The sequence below is a fragment of the Octopus bimaculoides genome, chromosome 2 (assembly GCF_001194135.2).
Source record: "Octopus bimaculoides isolate UCB-OBI-ISO-001 chromosome 2, ASM119413v2, whole genome shotgun sequence".
In the NCBI taxonomy this organism is placed as follows: domain Eukaryota; kingdom Metazoa; phylum Mollusca; class Cephalopoda; order Octopoda; family Octopodidae; genus Octopus; species Octopus bimaculoides.
Window position 1 is genome coordinate 36,902,516 of NC_068982.1, and position 13,328 is coordinate 36,915,843.

The 13,328-nt window shown below is 34.6% G+C and overlaps 1 protein-coding gene across 5 annotated transcripts in view; it reads left to right on the plus strand.

Moving 5' to 3' along the window:
* The window catches only part of LOC106873450 (dystrophin), a 562,674-nt gene that overhangs the window by 25,453 nt on the left and 523,893 nt on the right, over positions 1-13,328 (plus strand). For all 5 annotated transcript variants that reach the window (XM_014920808.2, XM_052976364.1, XM_052976366.1 and 2 more), the window contains one exon: positions 6,075-6,256. In XM_014920808.2, coding sequence (XP_014776294.2) covers positions 6,075-6,256 — 182 coding nt within the window. The remainder of the gene's footprint in view (positions 1-6,074; positions 6,257-13,328) is intronic.

A 13,328-nucleotide genomic window follows, 5' to 3' on the forward strand; every position in this document is an offset into this window, starting at 1 on the left:
TGTGTGTATATATATATATATATATATATATATATATATATTTCAAATTTTCTTATCAAATACCATATTTATGCAGACTGCATTATTTTAGGAAGAAATTTCACTACTATATCATAGTTACAAGTTCAGTTTTCCATGCTAATATGTGTTCAGTGTGTTTGCTGAAATATTTCTCTTCATTTCAACCTGATTATTGTCTCTGTTGGTCCTTATTCTCTGGTTTCGTTTTTAGTTTTCATTTGGCAACAAGCAGTAAATATTTTTTATTTACTCATATATTCCTTACTCTCATAGAAAATTTATCTTCAACTTTATTTAATATGTTAGTGACACAATTCCTTAAATATCTATAAACACTGTGTTTTTTTTTAATTGGAAAAAAAAATTGAATTGAAAAATAAAGTTCTTTAATTACTTTGCAAAACATTTGATTCAAAGTTGTTCAAAACCATGCTATAAGAATTAAATTTCAATCATAGCAAATAAAAACATTGCTTGCCTACATAATATTATATCACTTTCATGGTTAGGACAAAAAAAAAAAGGAAGAAATTATACCAACCTACACTTAGGAGCAAAAAACATTATGGACTGTTTTATTTCATTTCATTCCATATATTTAAATATATTTACAAGGTTTTGTTACTTGTATTTTGATTTTCTTATTGGTTTGTTATAATCTGAAACGATTTAGTGTTACATAAGATATTCATCATCATCACCATGATTTCACACCCACTTTGCATGCTGGTATGAATTGGATGGTTTGATTATAAACCAGCAAGTTGCGGGGCTGCATTAATCTCTATTGTTATCTTTGGCATGATTTCTACAGCTGGATGCCCTTCCTAATGCCAACCACTTTTAATTTATAGCTTAAGCCAACACACTTAACTGTTTAGCATTCAGATTACTCTGTCAAATGTAATGCTTATTTATTCACATTATTTTGAATTATCCTGCATTGTCTCACAACTTCAAGATTTTGATAATTTGATTGTTTATTTTTAGATTGACATTTTAGGGTAGGTGTGAGAGGCCAAATCTGGACAGTTTGAATAGTTGGACTGGGTATGGCTAGTTTGAACATTTGGGCTGGATATGGTTGGTTTAAATGCTAAAAGGTAAAGCACTGTCTTAGAAAAAGCTTGGAGTTTTCAAAATCTTCTTATTTCCTATAAATTTGTGGTTTTGTACCTAATTAAGAAATTAATTGGCTTTTCTTGCCAATTTTGCACATATACTGACTCTTATTTTTATAGCCTCATCACTATCACTTGGTATCATCATCATCATCGTTTAACGTCCATTTTCCATGCTGGCATGGGTTGGATGGTTTGACTGCATCAACCATGTTTGGACAGTGCTTTTTACATGCCACCAGCACAAGGAGACAGTCAGTAGCACTGGCAACGATTCACACATGAATTGTGCTTATTGTGTGCCACCGGCATGGGAGCCAGTAAGGTGGCACTGGCATCGACCACAACTACAATTTCCATTGGGATTTCAATTTGATTGAGATTTTGATTGTGATTTTGATGTATATTCATTTTATCAACGCTTTAGGAGTTGTTTTTGATGACTCATTCCAGTGAATTTTTTGCAAGTAGCTTCTCTACTGGATAGTTTACTTTTTTGTAAAAGACTGTAATAAATAATACATTCCACATCAGTGAAGAGATAGGGTGTGAAAGAAAGTTAAAGTAGGTGGTATAAGAATAGGTCAGCATGAAGAGCTGGATATGTTGTCTGTATGTCATAGAAATAGGGTTTCACTCTATGGGTACTGGGAGTGAGAGACAGGATGTAGTATGTGCCACCTATTAGAAGTGTAAAGTTACATTAAGCAAATAATTGAGGTGGGTGGAATATGTCCATAAATCTCTTCTATGACCTTGTACTCATGCCAGGAGATAGTTTAAGCCTCAGGTGCTTGTGTTATTGAGGTAATCTTAACAAGCTCCCTGGAGAAAAAAAAATGCTCTCTATATATGCCCTGGAGAAGGTCATAAACTGATTGCCAGATGTTTTGAAACTTGTTGCAGGCACTCCAGATTTGTCTTTTGCTTGTCAAAGAACCTTTCTTACTTTAAGCAATATAGGATCCAAGATGCTTGAAATCACTGACCTCTGAGTTCTGTGCCAATATTGTAACAAAATTGGCAGGTACTTTTCATCATTATTGATATCAAATGTTATATTTTGGAGATTTTACACCCTGATAGAAAATGAAGACCACTCAATTATATTGATGTTATTGTGAAATTGAGAACTTATCAATGCTGATAAGGTACAGAAATTCCTTGTGTTTTATGATGTGCTGAAATATATGTTGGTTGTGGTTGCTTGAAGAAGAATATGCAACAATTATTTAATATGAAATATAAAATAGAATGGTCATAAATAATACAAGTGCAGTAAAGCAGCCACAGGCATAGCAATATGATTAAGAAATTTGTATTGCTGCTACTTGGTACCACATTCAGTCTCACTATGTAGCAACTGACACAAATGTATTTTACCATGGCCTCAGGTTGCTACTGCTTTGAATTGAACTTAGTTGACAGACATTGAACAGAAGCCTGTGGTATATGTTTGTATATAGCTTTTGCCAATGTATACTCACGAGAAATGTAAAATTGGTGCTTTCAAAATGGTATGTAAAGTGATAGGCTGGTGCTTTTAAATACAATTCCTTTTGTATTTTTTCTTGTTGCACAGACATTATCTTGTGTCATAAATGCAGTGAACCAGTGATCGAACTTTTGAAACATTTAAGCAATGATGTCATGATCATAAAATATGTAATTTTTATTTTCCATGCTTTATGATATAGAAATGATACAGAAATAATACCTATTTTATTTCAGTTATAAGATCATTTATAAGCCTATAATTATAGTTATTCAGTCTCATTAGTATCTTTTAAGGTCATGGAAGAAGCTATAAATTTATGAATGGCTAACTTAATGGCAATTCTTGAAACAACTATGGTTGGATCTAGTTCAGATGTATTCTCAATAAGCTGTATTCCATATGCTGTATTTACTTATTTATGTAAGCTATTGCTAGGAAATTGCATATGAACTGAATGTGTAACAGCAATTGTTAATTTCAATAGTGATCTTTTATTGAAAGGTTCAAAGTATACTACTGCTTGTCCAAGGTGAATACCAAGAGTGTTACTGAAAATTTGTCTTCTATAACAAAGTATTTCATTCTAGCTCCTTGAAATAGGCATTAGCAACATAGATGGCTTGGATCATTACTTGATTCAAGATGAATTTAACAACTACATTATCACACCTGCACGATATAGATTCAACTTTTAGCTTAATTATAGATAAAAACCAGATTAAAAAGATTATCAAATTTTGATACAATATAAAGGACATAATGTAAATTATGCACAAGCCAAATTTTGCAATATCACTACATCATGTATGAAAAATGACATTGCTTAAATGGCAGCCATTTTCGGCTTTGCGCTCCCGTGCTCTTTCCAAAACTTGTAACTCAAGAATTTCAGACTCCCACTTCTCTGATTTCTCTATTGATGTTCTCCTTCAGTTGCACCAGGGTCTTCGGTTTGTTGATGTAAATCCTCTCTTTCAGGTATCCATGATTGAGACCTTTTTGCGCCTGGCCATTCAAAGTAGACCTCATACATGGTTCCAGCAAGATGGGGCAACTGCTCATATCGCAAGAGAAACAACGCAGTTGCTACGGCAGTGCTTTGGAGAGAGAATAATCTCCCATTATGGCAACATCAATTGGCCTTCACATTCCCCCGATTTGACTAGCCCAGATTTTTTTCTTGTGGGGATAGCTGAAAGAGAGGGTTTATGTCAGCAAACCGGAAGACTTGGTGCAACTGAAGGAGAACATCAATAGAAAAATCAGAGAAGTGGGGTCTGAAACTTTTGAGGGTGTTATAGTACAAGTTTTGGAAAGAGCACTGGTGTGCAAAGCCGAAAATGGATGTCATTTTTCATATGTGATGTAGTGGTGTTGCAAAATTTGACTTATGCATATTAATTTCCATTATGTCCTTTATATTGTATTAAAATTTCATGCCTTTATTTGTAAAATTAAGGAAGTTATTGAGAATTGAAACCCATCAGTGACTTTTGGGACATCTGTATTTTATTGAACCAAGGAGGATATAAAGCAAAGTCAATGCAGCAGTGATTTGAATGAAGAATGTAGTAAATATTCTAAGACATTTTGTTCCATGTTGTAGATATAAAAATGCATGTACTATTGTTGAACTCATATTTAAAACTCATATTTGTATGATTGCAGTCTTTATTCTAAAGAGCAGTAATCGATTTGATAAAGTAACTTGTAATTAAAACTTTTGTTTAGTCTAAATAAATGGATATTGCTTAGGGTACATTAGTTTGGGCTTTGTTGATTCTGGAAATAAGGTTTTGCTTTCATTCACAAATACATGGCTAAGTATTAGAATAGGGATATGAATCTTAGCTTGCTTATAAAATTGAGCTTAGCTGTTCATTTATGTATCATGAATGTTGAAAAAGAGGAGTTAGCAATTGAGTCAAAGGAGAGGGTGAAACAGAAAGGGAGTGAGAAAAAGAGGAAGTCTCTCTGCCTTCCTCTCTTTGTCCTCTATTTCTATTTCTTATGTCCCCTCATGCTCTCATATATTTAGTTATATACCAACCACTCTCTGAGGAAATATTTAATAATTATAAAACTAATTAAATTTATCTTCAATTAACATGTTAGTTTCGTAAATTGATGTAATAGCAAGAACAGCATCGCCATTTGTAAGGAAGTTCTAAATTTATACTGAATTGTAAATAACTAGAACAAATATGACAAGGTAAGAGGTGACATAGTGCCAAAAAATGGGAATCCTACATGTAGTTTCTGCCAAAATAACATCCAGAAGCCATCAAGGAAGCCTTTACATAGCATTTCAGCCTTGTTAGATATAACAGCTAAATCTTGCACCAATCACACACTACTGTCTTGAATATAGTGTGTATGTTATTGTATGATAGTTATTTCAGTAGTGTGTAAATAGATTCATTACATACAACTTTTGTGAGAAGGAGTATACAAGATAATGTATACAAGCATGAGAAAAACAAAATTGTGAATGAGAACACTCTTTCCTCATTAATAATCAATTAATTTATGCACATACACATATGTTTCTCTGGTTATAATACAGAAAAGATACTTCCAAGCACACTCCGACCTCTGACCCACAGATTTGCTGTTTCCTCATTCTGCTTTTCTATTGTAACAACAGTGACTTCTGCTCCTTGACCATCTGGCTGGTCACATGCCTCTTCCACTCATATACTCTTGCCTGTTTCATCCCTCATCTCATCATCATCCTTATGGTGTTTAAACCCACTCATTCCCAAGCCCTGCATAAACCACTACATTCAGAGTTTCTGCCATGACTTTTGGCCCTCTGGAATTCCCTCCTTGTGCATCACTTTCCTGCATTCAGTGACTTCAACTGTTTAAAGCGGGATGTTATAGACAACAATTTCACCAGTCTAATGGGAAGCTGCTGCAAAGGCTTTGTTCACAGCCCTTTTCTCTAGAGTAATTTAATGAAAATGAAAAAAATAAAATAAATAAGAAAAGAAATTTAAGTAGCACAGTTAACTGGAAATATTTTCATGGTTTATATTAATAAACTAATATAATTTGGTAATTGTAACTGTGTTGGTGCATGTGGCCTGCATCTGCTTAAATTGGTAGCAATATCAACTTCAGTGCCACAAGTGTAGGCAAATAGTTTTAAGGCCTTAAGTTACGTAGATACTAATTTCTTCCCTTTGGTGCTCTGTATTCCAGCTTATACACCTGCAGTATATCTAACATTTTAATTATATGACTATTTTATATGCAGTACTTCTTTTTATAGATTATTTTTATTATTGAATTGAAACTCACATTAGCATGAAGTTAATCAACACAATGGTAGTTGTGTTTAGGTTATTTGAGTATTATGCTTTTTTTTTTTCTCTCTGAAATATTTTTATGTTTACTCATTTCAATATTTATTAACACTATTTTTTCAGGAATTTATGCTTGATCTTACAAAGCATCAAGACAGCGTAGGGAGTGTTCTCAAAGAAGGCACTGATTTGATAAATGATAAGAAAGTCAACAAAGAAGAAGAACATGAAATTAGAATACAAATGGCATTGTTGAATAACCGCTGGGAAGAGTTACGCTTAAAAGCATTGAGTCGTCAAACAAAGTAAGCTTTGTGCATGTGCGTGTGTATGTGTATTTATGCTTTGAGCATGTGTTTATACTTTTATTGTGTGTATGCATATGTTTGATATTTTGTACCACCTTGTAACAATTCTGTGGTAATTATATATTCTTATCACTTAACTTAACCACCTGTCCTTCAGAGTCTTTATAATTAATATGCACGTCATCCATCTTTTGGATCTATTATAGCTATGACTCCTCATTTAAAATAATTTTGAAAACAAATGGAATATTAAAATTAATTTAGGCTCAGCTCATTAAAATGCCCTATCTTTATACATCTTTATTCATATCTGACTGGTTTGAGTTTGGATAATTCCATTTGAATGTATAGGGATATGTGTAGCCTTTTATTATAAAGATAACATTATTGTTGATGGTTTGTAATGATAAAAAACTATCAGTGGCCTACCATAATATGCATCAAATGTGTCCAACTGCTGTAAACATTAGTGATATTACTTAGGTGGCAGTTATTTTACAGAATCTAACATGGTATCAAGCATAACTTTTACCTTGTACTGAGTTACTTATGGGATATATATTATGTTGAAATAGATTGGGATTTCTTGTATGCACTGGAGTTAATTTCTTCTGTTCGCAAATTCTGTTACAGATTTTAAACTTTGTATTCAAGAAAGATCTTAGGTTTTGTACGTTTTTTAAGTTTTAAATTCTATCATATCAACCAACATATGTGGTGTGTGTTTGTAAATGTGTATATATATGTGTGTATAGTGAGAATTTACAAAAAAACAACAGACGAAGACGGGTGTGTAAGCAACAACCAGATGTATTAGTTTAATGCTCAGGAAGTGAGAAAGTCTTTTGTTTCGAGCCTACGCTCTTCAACAGAAAGGAACACAGAAATAAACAGGGAGAGAAAATAAAAAAAGGTTTAGTGGCTAGTGATGGAAACACCTTAAAATTTCAAACAAATTTATTTTAATATGGGGTAGGACCGCCTTTGGCAGTAATTACAGCTTGAATTCTACGAGGTATGGTCACATACAAAGTTTGAATTGTTTCCAAAGGAATTTTTGTCCATTCTTCAGCTAAAATGGTCTCCAGGTCTTGTAGTGATGATGGTGAAGGATATCAGCTCCTTACTTGTTTATCTAAAATGCACCATAAATGTTCAATAATATTGAGATCTAGGGACTGTGGTGGCCACATAAGATGTTCAACTTCACTAGAATGTTCCTTATGCCATTCAGTAACAACTTTAGCTGTGTGAGTTGATGCATTATCATCCTGAAAGATTGCATTTCCCTCCGGAAACAGATCCGGAACCATAGGATGAATTTGATCAGATAAAATGTTTAAATAATCTTGACTATTAATTCTGCCATGAAGGGAAACCATTGAGCCAGCGGATTTCCAAGATCATCACAGATCCTCCTCTATGTTTAACAGTTGGAAGAAGGCAGTCTGGGTCGAATGCTTCTTTTGGCTGTCTCCGCATGTATACTAGGCTGGTGGTTGGAAATAAGGTAAAGGACGACTTGTCCGAGAAAATAAAATTCTTCCACTGCTTTAGGGACTAATTCTGTAGGATTTTACTCCACTCTAAATGCTTTGCTGCATTTGATTTTGAAAGTAGTGGTTTTCTGATTTTAGCCCTCCCGTAAAATCTGGCTTTGTGCAACTCCCGGCGAACAGTTTTTGTGGAAACTGGTTTCTCGAGGTGGTCATTAAGATCTGCAGTAATTCTGGGAGCTGTACTTTAGTGATCCTTTCTCACAATTTGTGTAAGCGTGCAATGGTCCCTATCTGAAAGTTTTGGTTTTCTTCCAGAGTTTTGTTTCGATGTGGAGATTTTTCCTTCTTTCTCAATGACTGTCATTACTTTCAAGACAGTACTTCTTGATACACCAAACATTTCGGTTGTTTTCATTATGCTAGCACCAGGGAAAGAGAGTGACAGACAGACCCAATATAATTTATGTGGATGATCTTTCACAGCAGATTGACTTTATTTTTGACACCTGCACTTGTTTTTTCTTTAATGTACAATGTATATTTACATAATGTGTTTTTTGTGTTCACTTGTATCTATTTATTTGTTTACTTGTATTATGATTTAAACATTTGTTCACTCTCATACCTATGCTAAGTTATACAGTGCTTTCAAGTATCAGTATAAGCACAACCATAGATTACAAAGGCACAATTATACCTTATCTATATGTGCATATTTTTATCTTTATGCTTGTGAATATGTGAATGTACATATTTTTTATTTGTATTTATGTAGGCATTTATATATGTATGATGACACTGATGCACACACACACTCACACACACACAATAGCAGAGATACCTGGACTTGCTCGGGATTAAAATGGCATAGTTTTTTTATTGTTTTACTTGTTTCAGTCATGTGACTGCGGCCATGCTGGAGCACAACCGTTAGTTGAACAAATCAATTACAAGATTTATTCTTTGTAAGCCTAGTACTTATTCTATCAGTGTCTTTTACCGGACTGCTAAGTTATGGGAATGTAAACACAGCAACATCAGTTTCGTGTTTTTGGGGTTTTTTTCTCCGTGGATTACCAAGAAAATAATTTGGAAAAAAGTGGAAAAAAAAAATGAAGAAATTGGGGTGGGGAGGAAGAAAATTGAAATATTGAGAACGTGTTTTGTGGGTGAAATCCTAATCTCCTGTATTGAAAGCATAGGAATCAGATGAAATTTAGGGGGAAAAGGGGTGGGGGGGCAAATGTGTCATCGGACATGCTAGAAACAACAGGTGAAGGACAGGATTTCTGAGCAAACTTTCTTCTAAATTTATGTGGAAGATCAGGTTTTTAAAATACTCTCATCTCAAACACAAATTACAGAGTAGAAAAAGGTAATTTCAATTGGATTTGAGTTGTAATTTTGCGTGTGCACACAGCAAGAAATAACGTAATTTGTACACAAGTTTTACTTAGAGAGTATGTGTGTACCAAAGGAAGTTATTTTATGGCATTCATTCATTTGAAGCAGAAAGTTATCAACTCGATGATGTGGTCGATTATATGGGATCATATGATTGTTTGTGAAATTCTGTAAAAAATTTTTATTTTTTTATGCTTTGAAGAGAGCAGAAATTGAAAGAGTGGAGAAAGTGAAAAGGCAACATTTGCTTTGAAGTGAGAGCAGAAAGTGAAGGAGAGGAGAATGTGAAAGATGTATGTACATGTATATGAAATGGACGTTCAAGTTTAATGAGAATATTTTGAAAATTTTCCTTTTACCCATGATATATTTTATAATAGAACTCTCTAGAATAATAAGTTGTAATATAACCTGTATTTGCTGGTGTACAAGATGCACCCTTCTTTTTGCAATCATATTTTGTGCAAAAAATAAATTTACTATGCAGTTCTATATTTAAGAGATGAGGAATTATGTACATTATTTATATTTGACGGATATTTGTTCTCATCTTGTTAACACAACGTTTCGGCTGATATACCCTCCAGCCTTCTTCAGGTGTCTTGAGGAAATTTCAGACTTTGGTTCTCATTCCCAAGGTATTTTTTGATGTTATTATTATTATTATTCAGGTCACTGCTTGGAATTGAACTCTGAATCTTGGGGTCAGTAGCCTGCACTCTTAACCACTACACCATATGCCTGTGGGTAATTAGGGAGTGAATTTTAGGGCTTATAAATCTAATATTTTCCTATCCTTCCTTAATACCGGTTCCCATATGCTACTCATATCTGCACTTGGTCTGCTTAAGAGGTTGTGGTGTTCTAGCATATGTGCTGCTTCTTTTAGTTTTTGTATTTTCCAGTGGTGTTTTCTGTCTATTATTTTAACTTCATCCCACAGGGATGGGGGGGGGGGTCTCCTTTTTTCCATACGTGATCAGCTATACCCGATTTATCAATATTTCCTCATGTCACAGCTTTGCGATGTCCGTCTACCCTTATTTTGAGGGGCGCCATGTTTCACCTTTGTATAACCTACCACAGCTGCATGGGATGGATTACACGCAGTTTTTGATCATATTCTCTTCTATTGGTAGTTTTACTCAAAGGAGATATTTGTGAAGTGTTGTATTACTCTTGAATACTGTCCTGATGTCATATGAGCCACATATCTTTTGTAGCTTTACGGAGAGGCCTTTCACATAGGGTAGACAGACTGTAAACAGTTTATTGGTTTCATCCTCTTGTAGTAATGCCGTGCGCATGCGTTGTCTCACGCATGCGTGGAATTCAAGAAGCAAGCGTTCCCGCTTCTATTCTATCTCTTTCTCGGTCGGCCAGCCATGAGCATGGACGTGTCAAGCAGTGTCTCCAACATTCCAACCTGGAGACAGTCTCTTTCTTGCTGGCCAGCAATAGAGCATGGACGTGTTTAGCTATCACTCTCCATCTTTCGGACTTACACTCGACAGCTCGCTTACATCTACATAACAACGTCCCAACAACTATGCTCACACACACAGAAGCTGTAACAACAAACAAGAGCTAAAGATGTATATATTTACCACCTGAATAAATGTTGTTTAAGTTGATAGTCTGGAGTTCAGTGTTCCGTTATATTCATTAATTTTATATAGGAAAGTCAGGTATACATCTAATGATGTATAACCAACTTTCCTATACTCTCTTTTCTTCGTAATTGGAGTGGATAGTATGTTTTTGGGGTAGTCGTTACTTAATAGATTGTTATTGAGTTCGATCATTTTTTCGTGGTGTGTATCACGATCACTACTTATATTCTTTGCACGATGTTTTAGGCACTGAGCAATCCCTTTCTTTACACTGTATGGATGGTGGGAATTGAAGTTGAGGTATCGTCCAGTGAAGGTTGGCTTGCGGTATATGGATGTCCTGAATCCATACTTGGTGCGTGTTACTAATACGTCCAGGAATGCTAGCTGATTGTCTTTTCTTGTTTCCATTGTGAACTGTATGGATGGCTTTATTGAGTCAACATGATCTAACAGCACCTGGACATCTTCCTGGTGGGGCCAGAATGTAAAGGTGTCATCAACATACAAAAGGTTGTGTTAACGACAAACAGAATGAGGACAAATATCCATCAAATGTGAATAATGTAAATAAATTTACTACGTTTCATCACACACCTATTGAAAGATATTTTAAAGTGATTTTGTAGGGTAAAACCTACGGTTATGTGTGTGTGTGAATTCAATTTTATGACAGTATACTGGAATAAAGTAGGAAACTGTAAATTTATCATAAATAATCTAGGTTACGAGGTTACCATATTTTAACTTTATCTTCTTTCAGGCCAACTCTATAGTTGTTTATATTTTAGTCTAGAGAATTGTCATACAGGATGTAAAACTTGTATTTCTGGATGTAAGGTTTTGTATAACTTCAGCTGATTATCAAGGTGGGGCACTATAGTTTTGTTGTAATCCACTCATTGCAAAGAACAAATAGACAGAGAGAATTTTCAGTTAGATCAGTGGTTCTCAACCAGAGTCCATATAAGATTTTATTGTTAAAATTTATGTGCAATAAGTTGTGTGGCAGATGCACACAGCCAGTAAACACTGAAAATGTACAGAAAACAGATTCTATCACATACCGGGAGGAAAAAACTAAAAGTAGTTGATAGCTTTCATTACCTAGGTAACCAAGTCAGTAGCGGGGTGAAAGATCTGAGAGCGTAGCTACTAGAATAAGAATAGCCTGAGCAAAGATCAGAGAGCTCCTACCTCTGCTGGTAACAAAGGGCCTCTTGCTCAGAATGAAAGGTAGACTGTATGTGTGCGAACAGCCATGCTACACGTCAGTGAAACATGGGCTGTAACTGCTGTGGACATGCGTAGGCTTGAAAGAAATGGAGCTAGTATGCTCTGTTAGATGTGCAATGTCAATGTGCATACACGACAGAGTGTAAATGCCCTGAAAGAAAAGTTGGACATAAGAAGCCTTGTGAGTTGATTTGGTAGATGGAAACTGAAAGAACCCTATTGTGTGTGTGTGTTCATTGTACTTACAGTGTGTGTGTGTGTGTGTGAGAGAGAGAGAGAAGGGACATGTTCATATCTCCTTTTTTTGACATCATGTCATAGTTGCAAACAAGTGTCACCATCATACAAGGATATGCATGATTCAAACCTGTCCCAAAACAAATTGAAAATCCCAATTTTCTTTTTAGTAAACTGGTGTTTCTTAGCACTTATATCCCTGAAATTGTTTTAGAGCAATGCTATTAATGCTCTTTCTGTCTGTCTGTCCATCTATCCATCTGAATGAATGAATGAATGAATAAACAAAACATTTCTCTGTCATAGCTTTTGGTTGTTCATGCATGTAATTTGAATGAAATGTGCATAATTTGACCAAAACCAAGGAAATTGCATATGTATACAAGCTGCTCAAATTCCCACAAATCACATCCTGTCTTCTTGAAAATGGAAGAAGTGTGTAGTCCCTGGTACAAACAAAAATAGATGGAATGCTTTCATCAAAAGTCTACTTAAACTAGAAATATTTGACTGAATTTCTTTCAAATAATGCATTCTACAGTATTAAAATGAGTAAGTTCATCATATACTAAAACTAATGTTGATATCATATATGCTGTTATTACAATAGTGTGTTCTTGCTATGTGTGAATTGTTATCACATTTACTCTTTGGTTACAGCTCTTTCAACAACATACAAGTTAAATAGATCATTTAACAAGCTGAAAAACATGAATATGAGCAATGTGTGTATGTGTGTGTGTGTGTATATATATATACTAGCAGTATAACCCGACCTTGTCTGGGTGTGACTTATTATGCCATCTACGATAAGTCTTGCTAGCTGAAAATCAACTAAAAAAGAAAGCCTTACAACGAAAAAACCCTTATGATGTAATTATGTTCATAATTCAAAAGACGATGAAATTAATAGGGAAAGTCTGAAGGCTGTTTTGCGTAAAATTATTAAGCATACGTAAATTTCATCCGTGTAATTGGCTATAGAAATGCTTGTGCAAAACAACTTTTTGCGCTGCCCTGATTATACATAGCAGGGTAATCCCTTTTAGCAGGAGCTAGGACGGCAATTTCTGATGAAGC